This window comes from Coregonus clupeaformis, unplaced genomic scaffold, assembly GCF_020615455.1.
Source record: "Coregonus clupeaformis isolate EN_2021a unplaced genomic scaffold, ASM2061545v1 scaf1391, whole genome shotgun sequence".
Taxonomy (NCBI): Eukaryota; Metazoa; Chordata; class Actinopteri; order Salmoniformes; family Salmonidae; genus Coregonus; species Coregonus clupeaformis.
In genome coordinates, this window is record NW_025534845.1 from 16,748 (window position 1) to 37,996 (window position 21,249).

At 43.4% G+C, this 21,249-nt stretch overlaps 2 protein-coding genes across 4 annotated transcripts in view; one reads left to right on the plus strand and one right to left on the minus strand.

The window, feature by feature from the left end:
- The first annotated feature begins 7,429 nt into the window (after window positions 1–7,429).
- On the plus strand, window positions 7,430–15,944 carry LOC121580327 (T-cell leukemia homeobox protein 3-like). Its single transcript, XM_045218130.1, has 3 exons — window positions 7,430–8,014; window positions 9,642–9,876; window positions 14,602–15,944. The coding sequence occupies exons 1-3, from the start codon at window positions 7,597–7,599 to the stop codon at window positions 14,783–14,785; spliced, it is 837 nt and encodes a 278-aa protein (XP_045074065.1). The 5' UTR covers window positions 7,430–7,596; the 3' UTR covers window positions 14,786–15,944.
- Window positions 15,945–16,041: 97 nt separating this feature from the next.
- Window positions 16,042–21,249, minus strand: part of LOC121579873 (Kv channel-interacting protein 1) — a 46,398-nt gene continuing 41,190 nt past the window's right edge. For all 3 annotated transcript variants that reach the window (XM_041894823.2, XM_041894825.2, XM_041894824.2), the window contains exons 2-7: window positions 20,119–20,243; window positions 19,910–19,979; window positions 18,521–18,591; window positions 18,281–18,388; window positions 17,990–18,157; window positions 16,042–17,110 (exon numbers count right to left, since the gene is read on the minus strand). In XM_041894823.2, the coding sequence (XP_041750757.1) occupies window positions 17,063–17,110; window positions 17,990–18,157; window positions 18,281–18,388; window positions 18,521–18,591; window positions 19,910–19,979; window positions 20,119–20,243 (590 nt within the window). In that variant the 3' untranslated portion in view covers window positions 16,042–17,062. The remainder of the gene's footprint in view (window positions 17,111–17,989; window positions 18,158–18,280; window positions 18,389–18,520; window positions 18,592–19,909; window positions 19,980–20,118; window positions 20,244–21,249) is intronic.

The window sequence follows — 21,249 nt, forward strand, 5'->3', positions numbered from 1 at the left end:
CTTGTCCGAATCGCAAGGAAATGGCTGGATCCGCAGAGGAATACAGCAGCGGCGGTGGTGGAGGCCGTTGTGGTGGATCGTTACTCACGCGCCCCTGCCTTATGAGGCAAAACGGTTCATCAGTCAACAGGCCTTGACCACGGCTGATCTGACCGTGGAAGCTGTGGAAAAGTACCAGGCCACAGCGGAGATGCTGAATGCTTCCCGAAAAGACCCCAGGAGGGCGGCCCCACCACAAATGGGAAGAACCCGTCCAAAGGACCCCAAGGTCTCGAACCCAGCCAAGTCAGGACTTATCCCGGCTCCAGGGGGAGCCAGAAACCAGGCGGGTCCAAGAAGAGTACACCAGGAGGGGGAAACTCGACAGTGTTACCGGTGTGGGGGAGATGGGACATATCTCCTGGCAGTGTGGGAAACCAGCCGATGAACCTATGCCCACTGCGGAGTCCTCCAGCTCAGCACCCACACACCGTTTGCCTCGCTCTTGGGAGTCGTAGATGGCGGCCCAGATCGACCCCCCACCTGCCCGGTAACTGTGAATCACCATGATGTGGAGGCCTTACTGGATTCTGGTAGCCGGGCCACCCTGGTGCGTAAGGATTTGGTGGGCCCAACGTGTCTGACCCCCGGGGAAAGTCCTCCCAGTTTCCTGTGTCCATGGGGACACCAGAGAATACCCCATTACTGAACTTACAATGACCAGCACACGGGGAACCATACACACGACGGCGGGGGTGGTTGATTCCCTCCCCGTCCCTGTCCTAATTGGACGAGACTGCCCAGCCTTTTACCCACTCTGGAGAGAGTCTCAGGAGAGGATAACCCGAGTACCTCGGAAACGGAGAGGCAAGACTCATCCTGGGAAGGCTCCGGTGCAATCCTCCGAGTTACTCACTCCCGCCCGGGCTCTGATAGGGATGGCAGGTGCCCAGACCGACACAGAGACGGAGCTACAGAATCTGGACAAAGAACTGTCTGGTCTGAAGGGGACCGCTGAGAGGTATCGTTTGTTAAAGCAACAGTTAGACATGAAGACAGAAGAGTTAGATATCCTCCAGGCTAAACTCCAACAGAGCTCCTTCCATAAGCAACAGGAGGAGCTGGAGAGGCTGCGCAGGACCATCGAGGAGTGTGAGGAGACCCTGCGCAGTAGTAAGGAGGTCCAGAAGAAGGCAGAGGAGAAGTACAAGGTGTTGGAGAACAAGATGAAGAATGCGGAGGCAGAGAGAGAGAAGGAACTGAAAGCTGCTCAACAGAAGCTAAACTCTGCTAAAACCAAGGCTGATGCGTTCAGTAAGAAACTCAAGGAGAGACAACAGGAGGCTGAGTCCCTGGTCCTAGAGTTGGAGGAGTTGAAGAGAGAGCAGTCTGGCAAGCACCACGGCAATGCGGACGCCCTCTCCCGGCGTGATGCCTTCTTCGCTGCCTTTACCCCGACGAGGACGTCGGTCCCGAGGAGGGGGATGTGTGATGTCACGAGAGGCTGTGTCCTGGAGGGACGTTACATCCCCCTGAGGTGGCTGCAAACCCAGACAGCTATGGCTCCATCTGCTGGTATGGTCGGGAACTCCACCCCTCTATGGCCAATCTTCCCACGCAGCTGAAACAAATGAGGAGCTGATGAGCTGAAGGTTTGGGAAGGGAAGAGACACAGTCTCCAACCTGGGCTCTCTGGAGGACAAGAGTGCTGCACGTCCACTTCCATGAGGAATATAAGGATTTGGAGATACTTACCTTTGGGAAATACTCACCTTTGGATATATGCACCTGCGGAAATACGTGAGAGATTTTTGGAAGGACTTTTGGCTGGGTTGGCCACTAGCTGCAACGTGGACTACAGTAAGGCTGGGGAAAAGTTATCTGAGCGAGTGAGAATTATGATTTTGGATGTGGAAGAGACATCCCTGAACTGTTAACCCTTAAAGAGCCACAAGAGAACAGAATTTTGTTATATTTTCGTTAATTTCCCAAGACCTATAATAAAATCCTTGTTTTGTTTGAACCTTGTCTCCTTGCACTACTTGAGCAATCCCGCTGAAAGCTGTGTAGCCTCTCGTGACGTCACACTATGTACAGACTCAGTGAGCATAGCCTTGCTATTGAGAAAGGCCGCCGTAGGCAGACCTGGCTCTCAAGAGAAGACAGGCTATGTGCACACTGCCCACAAAATGAGGTGGAAACTGAGCTGCTCTTCCTAACCTCCTGCCAAATGTATAACCATATTAGAGATACATATTTCCCTCAGATTACACAGATCCACAAAGAATTCAAAAATAAACCCAATTTTGATAAACTCCCATATCTACTGGGTGAAATACTACAGTGTGCCATCACAGCAGCAGGATGTGTGACCTATTGCCACAAGAAAAGGGCAACCAGTGAAGAACAAACACCATTGTAAATATTTCACTTTTGTTTACTATCTACTTCACTAGCTTTGGCAATGTTAAAATATGTTTCCTATGCCAATAAAACCCTTACATTGAATTGAAATTGAATTGAGAGAGAGAGAGAGAGAGAGAGAGAGAGAGAGAGAGAGAGAGAGAGAGAGAGAGAGAGAGAGAGAGAGAGAGAGAGAGAGAGAGAGAGAGAGAGAGAGAGAGAGAGAGAGAGAGAGCAGAGACAGAGACAGAGACAGAGACAGAGAAAGAAAAACTAGTTCAGACACAGGACAAACCGTTCGATAAGGGAGAGGAATGGTAAAAATATATATCTCAATTAAAGGGAATGTTTCTGATTCTGGGGGAGGGGAGAGCTTGAGGGAGGGATAGAAGGAAGGAAGGAAGGTGAGGTTGATGCTTAGAGCTGTGTGGAGGGAGGGAACGAGGGATAAAATGCTCAAAGCTGGGTGTAAGTAGGGAGGGTGGGAAGGAGAGATGAAAGGGGAAAGAGCGAGAGGGAGGGATTCTCACCCTACTAAAATCTCAAGTCAAATGTCTACTGTTTACTGATGATCTGGTGCTTCTGTCCCCAACTAAGGAGGGCCTGCAGCAGCACCTAGATCTTTTGCACAGATTCTGTCAGACCTGGGCCCTGACAGTAAATCTCAGTAAGACAGACGGACGGACGGACGGACGGACGGACGGACGGACGGACGGACAGACAGACAGACAGACAGACAGACAGACAGACAGACAGACAGACAGGCTTTGTTTTTACAAGCCAAGAACGCAATACTCAACAAATATATCCAAATAAATGCTCAAAATATATCCAAATAAAACAAAACATTGCTGTGATTGGCTTTGTCTTCCAAAACTATTTTAACAAAGAGAACCCTAGTAAAGACTATGTGCATTGCCCTGTACCCACAGGGGCATAGCCCTTCCACCCCATAGTCCTGTACACAAAAAGGCCTTCCACTCCATAGTCCTGCCTCATACTCTAACACAGGCAGGGTTATCCTAGCCCCCAAAGGAGATCCCGTTCCCCAATCCGATCTAGAACCATCCCACTGAGCATGTCAACATGCAACACAACTCTCACGCTGGGAACACCATACATTGAGCACGGAAAAGAGAAGACATTCTCTCTCTCTTTCATTGTCAATAGAGATATATTCTGCCAAGCATTGTAGGCTAATGTGAAATACCTCCTATAAATGTCGTATGACACAAATGTTATTGATTGCTATAGCTGCCTGTTGCCCAATGGCCAGTACCAACGTCTTGGAGCTAAATACGTATATTAAGTACTTTAAATATTTAATGAGGACGGCAGGAAAATAATCGCTATGAGCGGTAAAGTTTCATTAACAACTCCATTTGCCTGCGAGGCAATCTCTTCCTCTAGTACTGTCGCTTTTATTGCAATAAAACAGATCTCCCCTCCCTTTCTCCCTCTCCCCGTCTCCATCTCTTTCCCTACATATCATAATAAAACATGAGTAGATCTCTTTAAATGTACTATTACTTACCGCTGCATTTTCATATTCTAACATCACGGGCACTTTAGCGACAATAGAAAAACGTGTCATTCATTATTCAAAAGCAGCCAGTCCCGTTCCTTTAAAAAGAGAGAGTGGAGACACGTGCAATAAAAACGGAGCCCTCAGGTGCCACGAGCCGGAACCTCGATTATGCAGATCAAGAGGCAGGTTAATTTCTCAAATAAATTGCGCGCTTTCAGTCTTTGTTCCCTTTTCTTTGGACTTTAGGCCTCTCTCTCCAGAGAACCAGAATGCTAGCTGAATATATTGTCTTTGCAGTGCGCAAGAGAATTGACCTTGTCCTAATTGCTCACGGAGGGTAATTTAAGAAGATAGCTCTCCAAAGTCAAGTGTCATTACCAAAACGGCTTCATTTACATTTTAGTAGACGCTCTTATCAAGAGCGACTTACAGTTAGTGAATACATATTTTATTTATACTGGCCCCCCGTGGGAAACGAACCCACAACCCTGGCGTTGCAAACGCCATGCTCTATCAACTGAGCTACATCCCTGCCGGCCATTCCCTCCCCTACCCTGGGCGACGCTGGGCCAATTGTGCGCCGCCCATGAGTCTCCCGGTCGCGGCCGGCTGCGACAGAGCCTGGATTCGAACCTGGATCTCTAGTGGCACAGTTAGCACTGCGATGCAGTGCCTTAGACCACTGCGCCACTCAGGAGTATTCGATTGAAATGTCATTGGCCTATTGCTATATTAGCCTACTTGCCTAATAATTATAACTGTTACAATTACTTTAGCCTACTATAGTATTGGCATCCATTATTTTTTATGTAATTACTATTATCTAGTTGTTGTTAAAAGGGTTTTAAAAAAATTGTTAAAATGTAAGCGGATATATGTCAATGTCATGCACGCTTATAAAGTTATATGTTATGTATCCAGTAGCCTATTTATTTATTAGTCTATTTCTAGTATTTCTAGTATTTAAAAAAAAATAATGAATTAAGCTTTTAGGCCTATAATTTTATAGACCTATAGTTATTATCATGATTTTATCATCCATGCAGTAGGCCTAGCTTTCTCCGCATTTATTGGCTTCATTGTGTTCTGGCCGTGTTCTCGGGGTATGCTGCATCCGGGCTAATGTAACATAATCTCGGATAATCTGAGGATTACACTGGCTCATTTACACCAACGACCCCTGGACCAACGCTCCCTTGTCCCTGTCCGCTCATTCCATTTCCAGTGGAGCTATGACACGGTTTCCGCCGCGTTCCTAAATCCACAGTGCACAATATGCCCACTGGGCACATATGTCAGTTCAACATCTATTTTTTATTTAGATTTGGTTGAGTTGTCAACTAACGTGAATCCAACGTGAAATCAACAAAACATGTCACCATGTTATTGGATTTAGATGCAAAATTGGGTGAAAAAAAGACGAAGTTCCCCTACGTTGATCACTTTTTTCAAATCCAAGCAGTTTTCCACGTTGATTGAACGTCATCACATTAAATTTTTTGATTTAAATGACCTGGAAACAACGTTGATTAGACCAGTTTTTGCCCTGTGTGTAGGACTGCAGATGGTCATATTAGGCTAAATCAAATGCATGCAATCGAAAAAATGTAAATACATCAAACATAAAATTTAATAGAATAAAACGATTAACAACATAGAGATACACAATAAATAGTCATTATAATTTTAATATAAAATAGCCTGATAACTGAGCAGTAAATACGAAAATGTGTATGGGAAATGGCAGCTATAACAGTCAATTTCTCCCTCATCAAAATAGGCCACCGGTGTGCTCACATATGGCGGGGAAACTATAGCCAATTCTGCCAGTCCATATTGCTGAACAACCACCTCAAGTTATGGTTATGTCTCTTGATATGCCTACCTCGTTTGTTCGTTTATGGACAACACATTTATTTTAAACTACTTCAAAAGTATTACTACGAGATAATTATGAATTTCCCCAGGATGAATCTGAAAACCTTAACGCACAAAAATAATAAAAATAGTGAAATATTGATGGGACAAAAAAAAACAAGAGAACCTCCGTTATGAACATTTATTCATGCAACAAATTCGATCGAGGTTTTAACTTTGCTTGTGGGAGGTACCTATCTTATATCGCCTCATCAAATGAATCATTAAAATAGTCGTATTCATTTTAACTGTAATGCTATACAGTTACAGTTATCTATGCCAGTCAAAATTAAAACCTATGACAAAATTGCAACTCAAAATATAGGGTTCAATTACAGGCTAATAGTGATTTTTTTTTTTGACCTGTGTTAAGAATCTTTGCTTTTGTCAAAAATAAAATGTTAATGTTAAATAGGATAAAGACTATAGGCCTATATCAGGTCTAAAGAGAGGAGGACAGGAACCCATCTCAGCAAAGCTCTAGCCAGGAGTCCATAAACAGTTAATTGTGTTCGTCTTTTCATTGCGTCTGATGGGCAGGAGGTTCCAGCGACCATGCAGACCCTCCACTTCCTCTGTATAGCCTGTGGCCTCATCAGACAATTCCCTTTGATTATCAATTAATGTGCCTCGTCAGACAATTCCCTTTTATTATCAATGAATGTGCCACAGTCGAGTTGTACCGTGCACCATTGTAATTTAGTTTAGGCCTTGTAAGGACTTAAAGCATTGTGATTACCAGCAGCAGACACGGTTCGGATACAACCCATTGGTTTACTTCAAATGAATATCTTACACAGAGGAGGAGTAATCTGCTAGTAGCTGTTGACAGATGCCGTAATCAAAACGGAGAAGTGATGCCTCGCTTCCTCTATACCTCTCATCAATGGCCTTAACCAAGGCCCACTTCAATCCATGACGAATAGACGCTTGTGTTAATACAGGTCCTCTCCTGTTCCTCGTAGAAAATCAATAAAACGACTGAACTGCCTGCATTCATCTCCACTACTCCATACTGGTTCGGTGAGAGTCGCACAGCCTCCAACGTGTGTATTTCGGGCTGGACATATCACAGAGAAGAGCCAGAGGCAAAACAATAGAGAGACAAGAGCTAGAGATTATCACCGACAAAACTGTATAGAAATAGGAAAAGGCAATAGGAAATAAGAAATATGTAATCGTTGCAACTCGTATCTGCTATTTCAGTTCAATGGAAATATTTTCTTACAGCCTACTGTATTTTCAGGCTACAAAATGCAGTTTAGAAAACAGGGACTTTTTCAAAGCCTGCAAGCCCACTAGGTCAAGTGAATTGTCCAAACAGGTCAAATGAAAAGGTTTAGAAATCGATGCTCTGATATAGCACTAAATGATATCAACTCTATCTGAATGCTAGGAAGGAGTCTAGGTTATGGTGCCCCCCCCCCCCCCCCAATCAGTTATTAAAATAACAGCCAATGAACAGTCAATGGGTTGACAGCACCAACCAATAGAGACACAGGGATGTGGTTTTTGTTTGGGGGGGGGGGGGCACCAAGACCAACATGTTTTGACGCGGGAGGAGTGCGTCACAGACCTCTTCAAAAGCACAGCAAACTTTCACTGGCGCGCGCGAGGATGATCTGAAGGAGGCCTTTCCGAAGTTGCAGATGAATGCAGGATGACAATGGAGGCAACCGCAGCTTCTCTTTGGCACAAACCCGCTGTTAAACCTCGTAATTTAATTTCCATCCTGTCCAGCCATCCCACGGTCTGAATAAACGGTGGGGATGGAACGCGCACCCAGCGCCCCAAGCCCTCCTCCCAAAGCGGTCCAGCACGAACCCATTAGCTTCGGCATCGACCAGATACTCAGTAGCGGTGCTGACTCAGAGAGCGGCCGGACCAGCAGCAGACACGGTTCGGATACAAGCAACGGAGACGGTTACCTTTTGGGGAGCCCAAACGGAGGGAGTGCAGCGTCCTACACCGCGCTGTCCATCTCCCTCTCTGGTATTGTACCACAGTTAGAGGATCCTGGTTTGTACGGAGTGAACCACAGCCTGGGCAGCAGAGGAGTGATCCGGGTGCCCTCTCACAGACCGTTGATGGTCGCAGGGCCGCCGCATGTGGGGAGCGCTGTTCCCGGGTATGGAGGCCTGTGTTTCCCGTGGGTCGGGAATAGGTTCGCCAAGGACAGGTTATCAGGTAACTTTCCGATAGAACCCTTAGCCTATAGCCTACCAAATAATGTTTATTCTGTTTATATTTAAATATATATTTACACACCATTTCATGCGTAGTGATTTAAACTATCCATTTGAAGGTCTCCAAAACGTTCCCGGTTTCCCGCAATGGGAAATGTTACATTGAATGTGTTCAAAACATTTTAGCTTACAAAAAACGTGTAATAAGCTTTTTTTTAAAGTGAAAAGACTAATAATAACGATAACAATACGGCAATAAAAACAACAAGAATAAAGATGATGTGATCAAATCAAATCAAATTGTATTTGTCACACGCGCCGAATACAGTGAAATGCTTACTTAACCAACAGTGCAGTTTTAAGAAAAATAAGTGTTAAGTAAAAAATTGATAACAAAAAATAAATGAAAATAATAATGAAAGAGCAGCAGTAAAATAAGGCATTTTGATAAAATCATTAATTCAATCTTCAACCTTTTACGCATTAAAACGTAAGAAAATGTAGGCTTGACCCACTTATGCAATTCTACTGAAATTGTAGCCTATTTCCATATTTCTCTTAAATATGTAGCATATTTTAATGTTACTAGGCGTGTGCATGATAAAGTCAATTAATACTTATAGCAACGAAAATCACATAGAAATATTGAATAGGCCTATAAAAATAAAATATATTTAAAATATATTTACAAAAATATTAAGGCCAATAACAACAACGTGCATGAGTTAAATCTAAAAATAATAATTTATCACGTCTTTGACGCTAGAAGACCCTAAACTGGAAGTTAATATAAATGGAGGTATGAAGAAAGAACGTTTTAGGCTATTCTGGTTGATTTTACAATGCAATTTGATTAATGTAGCAATGATGTTCGGACTCATTTTTTCCCCACAATGATTTTGTTTCACACCCAACAGTTTATACAATATGACAAAGACATATGAAAACATTCTCGCGTGAGTGGTCACCCATAGTGTGAATGTTGGTAGAGCACGGCGTTTGCAACGCCAGGGTTGTGGGTTCGATTCCCACGGGGGGGCAGTATGAAAAAATAGCGACTGGATAAGTCGCTCTGGATAAGAGCGTCTGCTAAATGACAAAAATGTAAAAAAATGTAAATGTTAGGAAATAATACTATTGATTTCAAATGTAGGCCTATTCAATTTGTAATTGCCTAATTTGGCACCCAGAGCCGAACCCAACATTATTGACTCCCTGTATTTACTATTTCATGTCATTGTTTGCTCACCCAAGAGGAAGCCTAACATGAATATCCAGCCAGAAATGATGGCTTTATCCCCATAAAAATAAACGAATAAAATAAGGTTAAAAGGGAAGATTCACAAATTGCAGGTGGATGAGTCGACGTAGGCCCAAACAGAACTGCCCGGTTTTGTGCAGGCGCCAAATCAACCAATAAAACTATTATTATTTTCTAACTAGGATACTTTCTTTATCCAACAATGAATATAACCTTTGTTTTCTGCTGAGGATTAGCCTATATGGCAGACCTTATGAACTGTACAACAACACAGTTGGAATCTTTCTTACCACAGAGGACAAAACACACCTCATTCGTCCACGGTGTAAACTCATCCTCCAGTCTGTTGTTCTGCTCCCTCCTTCAGCTCTCGTGCCATTCACGGTGACCCGGCGGATAGGTCATCCATACCAGAATCGCACACCGCCCAAACGAAAAAAGCCTCGGACATCCTTCTCCCGTGTGCAGATTTGTGAGTTGGAGAAGCGCTTCCACCGGCAGAAGTACCTCGCGAGCGCGGAGCGGGCCACCCTCGCCAAGAGCCTGAAGATGACGGACGCGCAGGTCAAGACCTGGTTCCAGAACCGTAGGACCAAGTGGAGGTCAGTTTATCCATTTTACAGTTTACCTGTTTAGTCATACCTTAAAGTAAATTACCATTGAACATTTCACTGGATGATGTCATCCTCCTGAGGAAAATGAGCTGGCCAATCAGCAGTCTACTCGCATGAATATTTTTAATGATGGTATATGCCCACACCATTCTGTTGTTGGGGTATGCCCACAGCATTCCAATACAGAAAAGCAGCTGCTTTTAAAAAGTGCTACACATAGGATTTTTGTTGTTGTTGCATTTTTGCATTATAATTTCAGAAAATGTCCATAATATATCTGCAGTAATAGTGAAATGAAAGCGTTTCATAGTCATTATTACATTTACATTTGAGTCATTTAGCAGACGCTCTTATCCAGAGCGACTTACAGTTTTATTTTTCATACTGGCCCCCCGTGGGAATCAAACCCATAACCCTGGCGTTGCAAACACCATGCTCTACCAACTGAGCTACATCCCTGCCGGCCATTCCCTCCCCTACCCTGGGCCAATTGTGCGCCGCCCCATGGGTCTCCCGGTCGCAGCCGGCTACGACAGAGCCTGGATTTGAACCAGAATCTCTAGTGGCACAGCTAGCACTGCGATGCAGTGCCTTAGACCACTGCGCCACTCGGGATAGCATAAGCTACGGACATTATCATTCCACTATTAGCGCCAGAAATATCATTAACATTTTCTGAAATTATACTGAACAAATATATAAATGCAACATGTAAAGTGTTGGTCTCATGAGCTTAAATAAAAGATCCCAGATATCATCCATATGCACAAATTTGTTTACATCCTTGTTAGTGAGCATTTCTCCTTTGCCAAGATAATCCATCCACCTGACAGGTGTGGCATATCGAGAAGCTGATTAAACAGCATGATCATTACACAAGAGCACCTTGTGCTGGGGACAATAAAAGGCCACTCTAAAATGTGCAGTTCTGTCACACAAGTTTTGAGGGAGCGTGCAATTGGCATGCTGACCGCAGGAATGTCCACCAGTACTGTTGCCAGAGAATTGAATATTCATTTCTCTACCAAAGTCGGTTTAGAGAATTTGGCAGTACGTCCAACTGGCTTCACAACTGCAGAACACGTGTAAGCACGCCAGCCCAGGACCTCCACATCTGGCTTCTTCACTTGCGGGATTGTCTGAGACCACCCACCTGGACAGCTGATGAAACTGTGGGTTTGCACAACCAAAGAATTTCTGCAAAAACGGTCAGAAATTGTCTCGGGGAAGCTCATCTGCGTACTCGTTGTCCTCACCAGGGCCTTGACCTGACTGCAGTTCGGTGTCGTAAATGACTTCAGTGGGCAAATGCTCACCTTTTATGGCCACTGGCACGCTGGAGAAGTGTGCTCTTCACAAATTAATCCTGGTTTCAACTATACCAGGCAGATGGCAAACAGCGTGTATGGCGTTGTGTGGGCGAGCGGTTTGCTGATGCCAATGTTGTGAACAGAGTAACCCATGGTGGCACTGGGGTTAGGGTATGGGCAGGCAGGCATAAGCTACGGACAACGAACACAATTGCATTTTATCAATGGCAATTTTAATGCAGAGATATCGTGACGAGATCCTATGGCCTATTGTCGTGCCATTCATCCGCCACCATTACCTCATGTTTCAGCATGATGATGCACGGCCCCATTTCGCAAGGATCTGTACACAATTCCTGGAAGCTGAAAATGTCCCAGTTCTTCCATGGCCTGCATACTCACCACACATGTCACCCATTGAGCATGTTTGGGATGCTCTGGATCGACATGTACGACAGCGCATTCCAGTTCCCACCAATATCCAGCAACTTTGCACAGCCATTGAAGAGGAGTGGGACAACATTCCACAGGCCACAATCAACAGCCTGATCAACTCTATGCTAAGGAGATGTGTCACGCTGCATGAGGCAAATGGTGGTCACACCAGATACTGACTGGTTTTCTGATCCACACCCCTACTTTTTTTAAAGGTATCTGTGACCAACAGATGCATATCTGTATTCCCAGTCATGTGAAATTCATAGATTAGGGCCTAATACATTTATTTCAATTGACTGATTTCCTTATAGGAACTGTAACTCAGTAAAATCGTTGAAATTGTTGCATATTGCCTTTTATTTTTAGTTCAGTGTACAATGCAAAAATTTGAAAGAAAATCTGTAGCACCTTTAACATATACTTAATGATACTTTTTTGGGGGGAAAACTATTTCAGTCATATTGTAATTAATTATAGGTAATATTTCATAGAAATTGGGAAACACTGTTACTTTAAGTGTTCATCGGAGGTGTTTTCACCTAATCTCGTTCACCAGTCACCAGACAGACACTTCCGCTCATTCGCAATTAGTCTGGGGACGAGGTTAGTTTTGACCTATAGGCCTAAGTTGAGACTAAATATTTTCAGTGAAAGGTGCTACACATAGGATTTTTTAGAATTTTTGCAGTGCCTTCAGAAAGTATTCACACCCCTTTACTTTTCCCACATTTTGTTGTGGTGTTACAAAGTGGGGTTAAAATGGATTCAATTGTCATTTTTTTGTCAATGATCTACACAAAATACTCTGTAATGTGAAAGTGGAAGAAACATTCTAACATTTGCAAAAAAAGATATGGAAAAATAAAATACGAATATATCTTGATTAGATAAGTATTCAACCCCCATGTTACAATCACATTTGGCAGCGATTACAGCTGTGAGCCTTACTGGGTAAGTCTCTAAGAGCTTTGCACACCTGGATTGTACAGTATTTGCACATTATTATTTTTTAAATTCTTCAAGCTCTGTCAAGTTGGTTGTTGATCATTGCTAGACAGCCATTTTCAATATTTTCCATAGATTTTCAAGCCAATTGAAGTCAAAACTGTAACTAGGCCACTCAGGAACATTCAATGTCATCTTGGTAAGTGACTTTGGCCTTGTGTTTTAGGTTATTGTCCTGCTGAAAGGTGAATTTGTCTCCCAGTGTCTGTTGGAAAGCAGACTGAACCAGGTTTTCCTCTTGGATTTTGTCTGTGCTTAGCTCTATTCCGTTTCCTTTTATCATAAAACCTCCCTAGTCCTTGCTGATGACAAGCATACCATAACATGATGCAGTCACCACCATGCTTGAAAATATGAAGAGTGTGTGTGGTGTTGGATTTGCTCCAAACATAACGAATTGTATTCAAGACATAAAGTTCATTTCTTTGCCATATTTTTTGCAGTTTTACTTTAGTGCTTTATTGTAAACAGGATGCATGTTTTGGAATATTTGTATTTTGTACAGGCTTCCTTATTTTCACTCTGTCAATTAGGTCAGTTCTGTGGAGTAACTACACTGTTGTTGATCCATCCTCAGTTTACTCCTATCACAGCCATTAAACTCTGTAACTGTCACCATTGGCCCCATGGTGAAAATCCCTGAGTCGTTTCCTTCCTCTCCGGCAACTGAGTTAGGAAGGACACCTGTATTTTTGTAGTGACTGGGTGTATTGACACACCATCCAAAGTGTCATTAATGACTTCACCATGCTAAAAGGGATATTTAACGTCTCCGGTTTCTTTTTTTTATCGATCTACCAATAGTTGCCCTACTTTTGCGAGGCATTGGAAAACCTCCCTGGTCTTTGTGGTTGAATCTGTGTTTGAAATTAATTGCTTGACTGAGGGACCTTACAGATAATTGTATGTGTGGGGTACAGAGACGAGGTAGTAATTCAAAAATCATATTAAACACTATTCCATGCAACTTTTTATGTGAATTGTTAAGCACATTTTTTGCTCCTGAACTTATTTAGAATTGCCATAACAAAGGGGTTGAATACTTATTGACTCAAGACATATCAGCTTTGAATTTTTTATTAATTTGTAAACATTAAAAAAAACATAATTCCACTTTGACATTATTGGGAATTGTGTGTAGGCCAGTGACAAAAAAACTCAATTTAATCCATTTTAAATTCAGGCTGTAACACAACAAAATTAGGAAAAAGTCAAGGGGTGTGAATACTTTCTGTAGGCACTGTATAATTGCTGATGATTTTAAGCTATAGGTCTTAAGTCAATAAATATTCAACCCCTTTTTTATGGCAAGCCTAAATAAGTTCAGGAGTAAAATTTTGATCCAGACTCATTATGGGGAATAAACTAACGTCCGTAAGCGTGGCGTACCATTTGGCCGGAGTAAGGAGTCTGGGTAGCCAGGCAATCTGTCAGCATGGCCGCTGCTCTTTAAATACATCACTCATTGCTTCAAGTCACACCCTGCCAGACCCACCAAACGGAGCAAACGTACCCCAAAGTCTGCTCAAGAACATTGAAGAAAGTTTTGGGGAAACATGTCATTCAGTACAAACCATTATGCAACGTAGCGAACATTCAATCGAAGTGAACAGCTGGTAGAGCCCTAATATTTCTGCCAAAAAAACGATTGGACCAGAATCACGTCTCATTGCATGCCTGGATAAGGAAAATAGATCAGTCAGGAGAAAACACGACGGTAAGATTAGCCCAAGTCTGTTTGGCCTAGGCCTATAGTTTATAAAATCATCTGCAACTATACAGTGCCTTCCAAAAAATGAAGCTGTAGGCCCAGATGCCTAAGGAAAGTTGAGATGGTATATAAATGTCCACTAGGCTACTTAAGTTTGACCATTGTTGAATTTCAACATATTAGAAGTATTCTATGTTCATAATTAGATTGTAAGCAAGTACGCCTAATCTCTCTCTTTCTCTGTTTTAGGAGACAGACAGCAGAGGAGAGGGAGGCTGAGCGTCAACAAGCCAATCGGCTGATCCTACAGCTGCAGGCCGACGCCCTCCACAAGTCCCTCAACGAATCAGCAGGCTTTGACCCACTGTGCTCACATAACTCCTCCCTGTATGCCCTGCAGAACCAGCAGCCCTGGGCCGAGGAGAGGGAGTAGGAGGAACCTGCAGCCCTTGGCCGAGGAGAGGGTGTAAGTATCCCATAACCACTGATCCAGGGTCACATATTTTGCCATCCTTCCCAATGGTTAAGATGAGGAATGGGATGATCTGACCCTAGATCATTTGGTAGTGCCAAAGTGGAGGGTATGGACAGTGTGTGATGCCCCTTTGAGACTGTGTGGAGACAAGGTGGCTGATAGCCCTAAGACTACATCCAAACCCTCATCCTTAGATTGAGCTCTATCTAGGTCTATCTACACTAGCCAAGGTGTTTTGACCCCTATATCTGGCCTTATGTTACATCCCACACTGTGGCCGTGTTCGAGAGCGTTAAATCCATGATGCATTGTGGGTAAATGGTGACTGACTGACTGATCTACAGATAATAATGAGTAGTTATTTATGATGCAAGGTGATTTGTAAATCAGTCAGTCGCCAGCACTGTCGGAAGCAATGTGGAACAAGCTCTATGACTCTATGGCTAAAGACTGAGATTGTAGACTCAAGTGACAAGGAACTGAGGGAAGAACAAGAGGAGCCATGTGTGAGAGGTAGAGGGGTATGGGAGAGAGGGAGGAAGTGGAGAGGTGGAAGAAGGATGCATGTAATGTTGGTAAAGTATGAAACTAAAACACACATCCTCAAATGTTCCATTTGTGACTAATTTCCTATGAGGATGTGGGTGTAAATGTATCATAATTTGTACTTGGGATGTAGATATGTGAATAGCAATATACACTCTTCACTTGAGAACACTTCATTTGTTGCCTGTGGTGTACAGACATGGATGGAAAGCTTTATTTTATTCAAAGACATATCAAACATCATTACTTTCTCTGGAAAGTTTGTTAAATATCATTTGTACAACATTTCAATACACACTGATGTGTTTCTGTCTTCTATCTGTCTGTAAGTCTTCCCTGTGCTTTGCTGATCATCAATCTTGATATTGTATAAAATTATAGTTGACTGCAAAGTAATAGATAACTGTGAAATAAGGGATTTTGTGTTTTCTTGTCAGTAAGTCTTCACATTGATTAGGCTATTGTCATCTCTCATGGCTTCATTCCTGTGTGCTCAGTGACAAGGTCTCTCTCTCTCTCTCTCTCTCTCTCTCTCTCTCTCTCTCTCTCTCTCTCTCTCTCTCTCTCTCTCTCTCTCTCTCTCTCTCTCTCTCTCTCTCTCTCTCTCTCTCTCTCTCTCTCTCTCTCTCTCTCTCTCTCTCTCTCTCTCTCTCTCTCTCTCTCTCCTCTCTCTCTCTCCTCTCTCTCTCTCTCTCTCTCTCTCTCTCTCTCTCTCTCTCTCTCCTCCCCCCCTATCTATCTGGTCACAGTGAGTGGTTGGGTATTGTCTTGAGAGTGAGTGGTTATTGTACAGTCGTAATGTCCCACAGGATACCACACACACCTGTGTTGACACAAAACTAGCATAAGAATACACTTCAAAATGGGACTTGCAATAACTTACTACCACTGTATATGTCTATCATTGGCCACATAACATCCAATCCAGGCTCTGTGGCCGGGATATAGTCTGGCCATGACTTAGATTGACAGACAAAGAGACCAACTACAAAACAGATGAAAAGAGCTCAGTGCAGACAGAAAGATAGAAGCCAAAAACACTATGACACAAGTCACCACAACACCAAAAACATTGACTAACACTAACACACATTGAGTAGGAGTTCTGCATTTAGCAGGGTTAGGACTGACTTGGTTCAAATATATTTTTCTTGAAGGTCAAATACCGATCAGATGAATTCTACATATGAAAATGTACTGATTGTGTATTTGTTATTTGTATTTGTGGTGCGATTGAGGATTCAATCCAAGGTATGCCTTAATCTGTGTGTGTTTATGTCAGTAGGTACACTAACAGGCGTGATATACACTCTTAGAGAGAACAGTAAGCATAACAACATCAACAGAACAAGACAGAGAGGTCGGACTAGGTTGAAAGGTTACAGGGTCACAGGAAGGTCAAAAACAGATACAGAGGTCAGAGGTCAAGGGCCATAACCCAGCCCGTTGATTGGTCACTGCCATGGTAACGTGATGGTGAGACACTGTGCCACACGGCTGGTGTGTATAGCTGTTGCTGGGCAGCCGGTGTTGAGTACCTCTCGTAACCATGGTGACAACAACGTTTATTTGTGTCTCTTTTTGCCATTAAATGGCAGGCTGCTCTTCCTTCTCACAGTTCAAGCATCTCTTCCAATCCCTCCCGGTCTTTCTTTCTCTGTCTCGTTTCTTTCCTTTTCTCTGTGTGGTCTATATGACATTTTCGAATAGCTGAAGGGACCTCATTATGTTTTCATCCTGGGAAAATAAAGTATGGAAAAAAGGTGAGCTGATTTAATATCAGGTAGGAAATATAATACCTCTGAACTTGCATTTACAGTGCTCAGTGGAGTAATCTGTACTAATGTACCATCTAGTTCATATAACCACCACTAGAGGGCAACAAAGACAGAGGAGAAGATAGCAAGGGACAGCAATGTGAACAGCAGAGACCATATAGAAAGCAAGACACCTCATAGGCTCGTTTTTTTTGGTTGGAGCGAGGTTGGCGGGGCAAGAGGGAGGAAGGGAATTTAGTAAACCAAAACCAGCTGCTATCACATTGGTGCCTATGGGAGAGCCATAGGATTTTACCGAATATTGCGGATTTCTCCCCCACACAGTGACTGGAGTAAATTTTGGTCGATTTTATGACAAGCCGAAAGTGTTTTGAGCATTCTAAACCCAAACTGTTTCCATGACGTTTTCCAGGCTTCCATGTGACATCTTCATTCTAAATCTTTGGTGGACAGGATGAAGAAGTTAAAAAAGTAAAGACCTACAGAAGGGGCAAATAGGATTATTTTATGAGATATAATATTATTTTCTAAATCACTGTTGTGTACTTCGAAACTATGAAATTACACAACAGTGTTTGGAACTGTAATGATAATTGATTATCTTCCTAGCAGCTACCTTGCTCTAATCTGATTGGTCAGATGTTTGTTGTTGACATAGAGATGGATAGATGGTTGGAAGCAAACCGAAAGTGGTTGAATTGATGCATGGCTGTGAAGTTGGTCAGTTGATCATTTAATTTGATCCATCCACCATATTAAACCCTCCAACTACAATAGAAGACCATAATAAGTGGGAGGAATGTTTAATGATGATCATATAACTCTAGAGAAAGTTTACCTCCTGGCAGGACAGAAGGAACTCATCCAGAGTGACTACTCCATCTCTGTTCTTGTCCATCTTCTGGAAGAAGGCATCCACATGTTGTTTGGGAGTGTCTGTCTTCAGGGCAGGGTATGTGTACTTGCCCATCATGTCATATATCGCTCTGACGATGTCTGTCATCTCCTGTAACACACACACACAAAATACACAAAACCACAGTATATGAAGCAAAATATATACAATAATATTTGCCTGTCATTGTTAAATGGTGAAATAATCGCACACAATCTTTAAGTATACACACACCTCCTTGTTGATGTAGCCATCTCTGTTGATGTCGTACAGGTTGAAAGTCCACGTCAGCTTCTCCCTCACGGAACCCCTCAGTAGGGTGGACAAAGCCATGACAAAGTCCTGGAGGAGGGAGAGAATTACAGAATGAGACAAGAAGAAGAACAAGAAGAAGAATGATCCAGAATACACAAAGGGTTAGTCATCTGATGATTGTGAGAAAGAGAGAAAGAGAGGGGGTAGAGGAATGTTAACCTCAAACGTGATGGATCCACTGTGTGCTGAGTCAAAGGCGTTGAAAAGGTAGTGCGCGTAGGTACTGGCATCTGCAGAGCATTGGAGAGAAGAGATACACTATATATACAAAAGTATGTGGACTCCCCTTCAAATTAGTGGATTCTGCTATTTCAGCCACACCCGTTGCTGACAGGTGCATAAAATCGAGCACACAGCCATGCAATCTCCATAGACAAACATTGGCAGTAGAATGGCCTTACTGAAGAGCTCAGTGACTTTCAACGTGGCACTGTCATAGGATGCTACCTTTCCAACAAGTTAGTTAATCAGATTTCTGACCTGCTAGAGCTGCCCCGGTCAACTGTAAGTGCTGTTATTGTGAAGTGGAAACGTCTAGGAGCAACAACAGCTCAGCCGCAAAGTGGTAGGCCACACAAGCTCACAGAACGGGACCGCTGAGTGCTGAAGCGCGTAACGCGTAAAAATTGTCTGTCCTTGGTTGCAACACTCACTATCGAGTTCCTAACTGCCTCTGGAAGCAACGTCAGCACAAGAACTGTTCATCGGGAGCTTCATGAAATGGGTTTCCATGGCCGAGAAGCCGCACACAAGCCTAAGATCACCATGCGCAATGCCAAGCATCGGCTGGAGTGGTGTAAAGCTAGCTGCCATTGGACTCTGGAGCAGTGGAAACACGTTCTCTGGAGTGATGAATCACGCTTCACCATCTGGCAGTTCGAAGGATTAGTCTGGGTTTGGCAGATGCCAGGAGAACGCTACCTGCCCCAATGCATGGTGCCAACTGTAAAGTTAGGTGGAAGAGGAATAATGGTCTGGGGCTGTTTTTCATAGTTTGGGCTAGGCTCCTTGGTTCCAGTGAAGGGAAATCTTAACGCTACAGCATACAATGACATTCTAGACGATTCTGTGCTTCCAACTTTGTGGCAACAGTTTGGGGAAGGCCCTTTCCTGTTTCAGCATGACAATGCCCCCGTGCACAAAGCGAGGTCCATACAGAAATAGTTTGTCGAGATCGGTGACCTCAACCTCATCAAACACCTTTGGGATGAATTGGAACGCCGACTGCGAGCCAGGCCTAATCGCCCAACATCAGTGTCCGACCTCACTAATGCTCTTGTGGCTGAATGGAAGCAAGTCCCCGCAGCAATGTTCCAACATCTAGTGGAAAGCCTTCCCAGAAGAGTGGAGGCTGTTATAGCAGCAAAGGGTGGACCAACTCTATATTAATGCCCATCATTTTGGAGTGAGATGTTCGACGAGCAGATGTCCACATACTTTAGGTCATGTAGTGTATGTATTACTCTTTATGTGCTCATAAGACAAATCCACTACACAACTCAACACCTTTAAAGGGTATGTACACACAGACACAAACTAATTTCTTACCTCCATGGGGAAAGAACTGTGCGTATATTTGTTTGAAGGTGTCCTCATTCACCACCCCACTAGGGCACTCCTACGATGGAGAGAGATGGAAAGAGAGAAAGACAGAGAAAATAGAGAGAAAAGAGAGAGATCAGCCACAGAGAGAGTGATGGACACTAAGTGATGAAATAATGGAGAGATGGAGTGATAAGTATAGATTGACTACATACGTTTTTGAAGCCGCGGTAGAGCACTTGCAGCTCTCGCTTGCTGAAGTTGGTCTGAGCCTCCAGTTTATCCAGCCCTTCTGGCCGATGACACACAATGCTCATGTCAAAATCATCATCTATTTTATCTAGAGAGAGAGAGAGCATCAATATCGTCAGAGGGAATTTACACAAAATGTTGCATTTTCATCAGATATATAAACTAGTAATACTGTAGGTAGGGAGAGAGAGAAGGGAGGGTACAATAGCACAGAGAGGAGATGGATCTCAGAGAAAGAGAGAGGAGAGAGAGAGAGAGAGAGAGAGAGAGAGAGAGAGAGAGGTCAGTGTAGAAATCCCTGTGTTCCTCCACTTCAGTGACCTGATCGTTAACAACTCATTACTGCTACTGCCAGAAGGGAGGAGACCAGAGGACACACACCTCTGGGCCATTCCATTTCATCATGGTGGCAGAGCTGTCTCTGTCATTGCCACATTAGTGAGAGGTGGAGTGCTGACTCTAGCCCAAGGTGAGGTAATTCGGACATAACTCACCTGGGACAAGTGATACATGACGTTACACGTGCTTTGTTACAGTCAATGTTTAATGATACTGTCCCCGCTTAGAAAAAAAGGTGCTATCTAGAATCTAAAAGGGTTCTTTAGCTGTCCCTATAGGAGAACCCTTTGAAAAACCCATTTTGGTTCCTTTTGGGTTACCTGGAACCGAAAAGGGTTATCCTATGGAGACAGCCGTATAACCCCTTTGGAACCCTTTTTCTAAGAGTGTACAGTCACACAAAACCAGCCTAACACACAGGTAAAAGTAGTATAGACTCCGCTCTCTCTATCTTCCTAATTCTCTCTCTCTCTCCCAATCTCTCTCGTAGGCATGCACAAATGCATGTTCAGCTACTAGCTCTGTCCCCACTGACACAGTATCCCCTTCACACTCCAGGCACACAGTCTGAGCTCAGAACACCCCATAATACTGTACAGCAATCATAGAAACCATAGAAACCAATACTCATGGCTATCTTCATTCATTTGGAAAAGATTTACATATCACACATTTATGTTTTTTTAACTATGCAGGAATCAGAGAGACCCTTTTAGCTCAGCAGGGGTAACATGTCGGGACACTATTTGGGTTGT

Bases quoted from the DNA above. Each gene is read 5' to 3' on its own strand.
- LOC121580327 (XM_045218130.1), top strand. From the start codon at position 7,597: ATGGAACGCGCACCCAGCGCCCCAAGCCCTCCTCCCAAAGCGGTCCAG. The intron at 8,015-9,641 runs GTAACTTTCCGA...TCCCTCCTTCAG, and splicing joins CGCCAAGGACAGGTTATCAG to CTCTCGTGCCATTCACGGTG. The intron at 9,877-14,601 runs GTCAGTTTATCC...TCTCTGTTTTAG, and splicing joins AACCGTAGGACCAAGTGGAG to GAGACAGACAGCAGAGGAGA.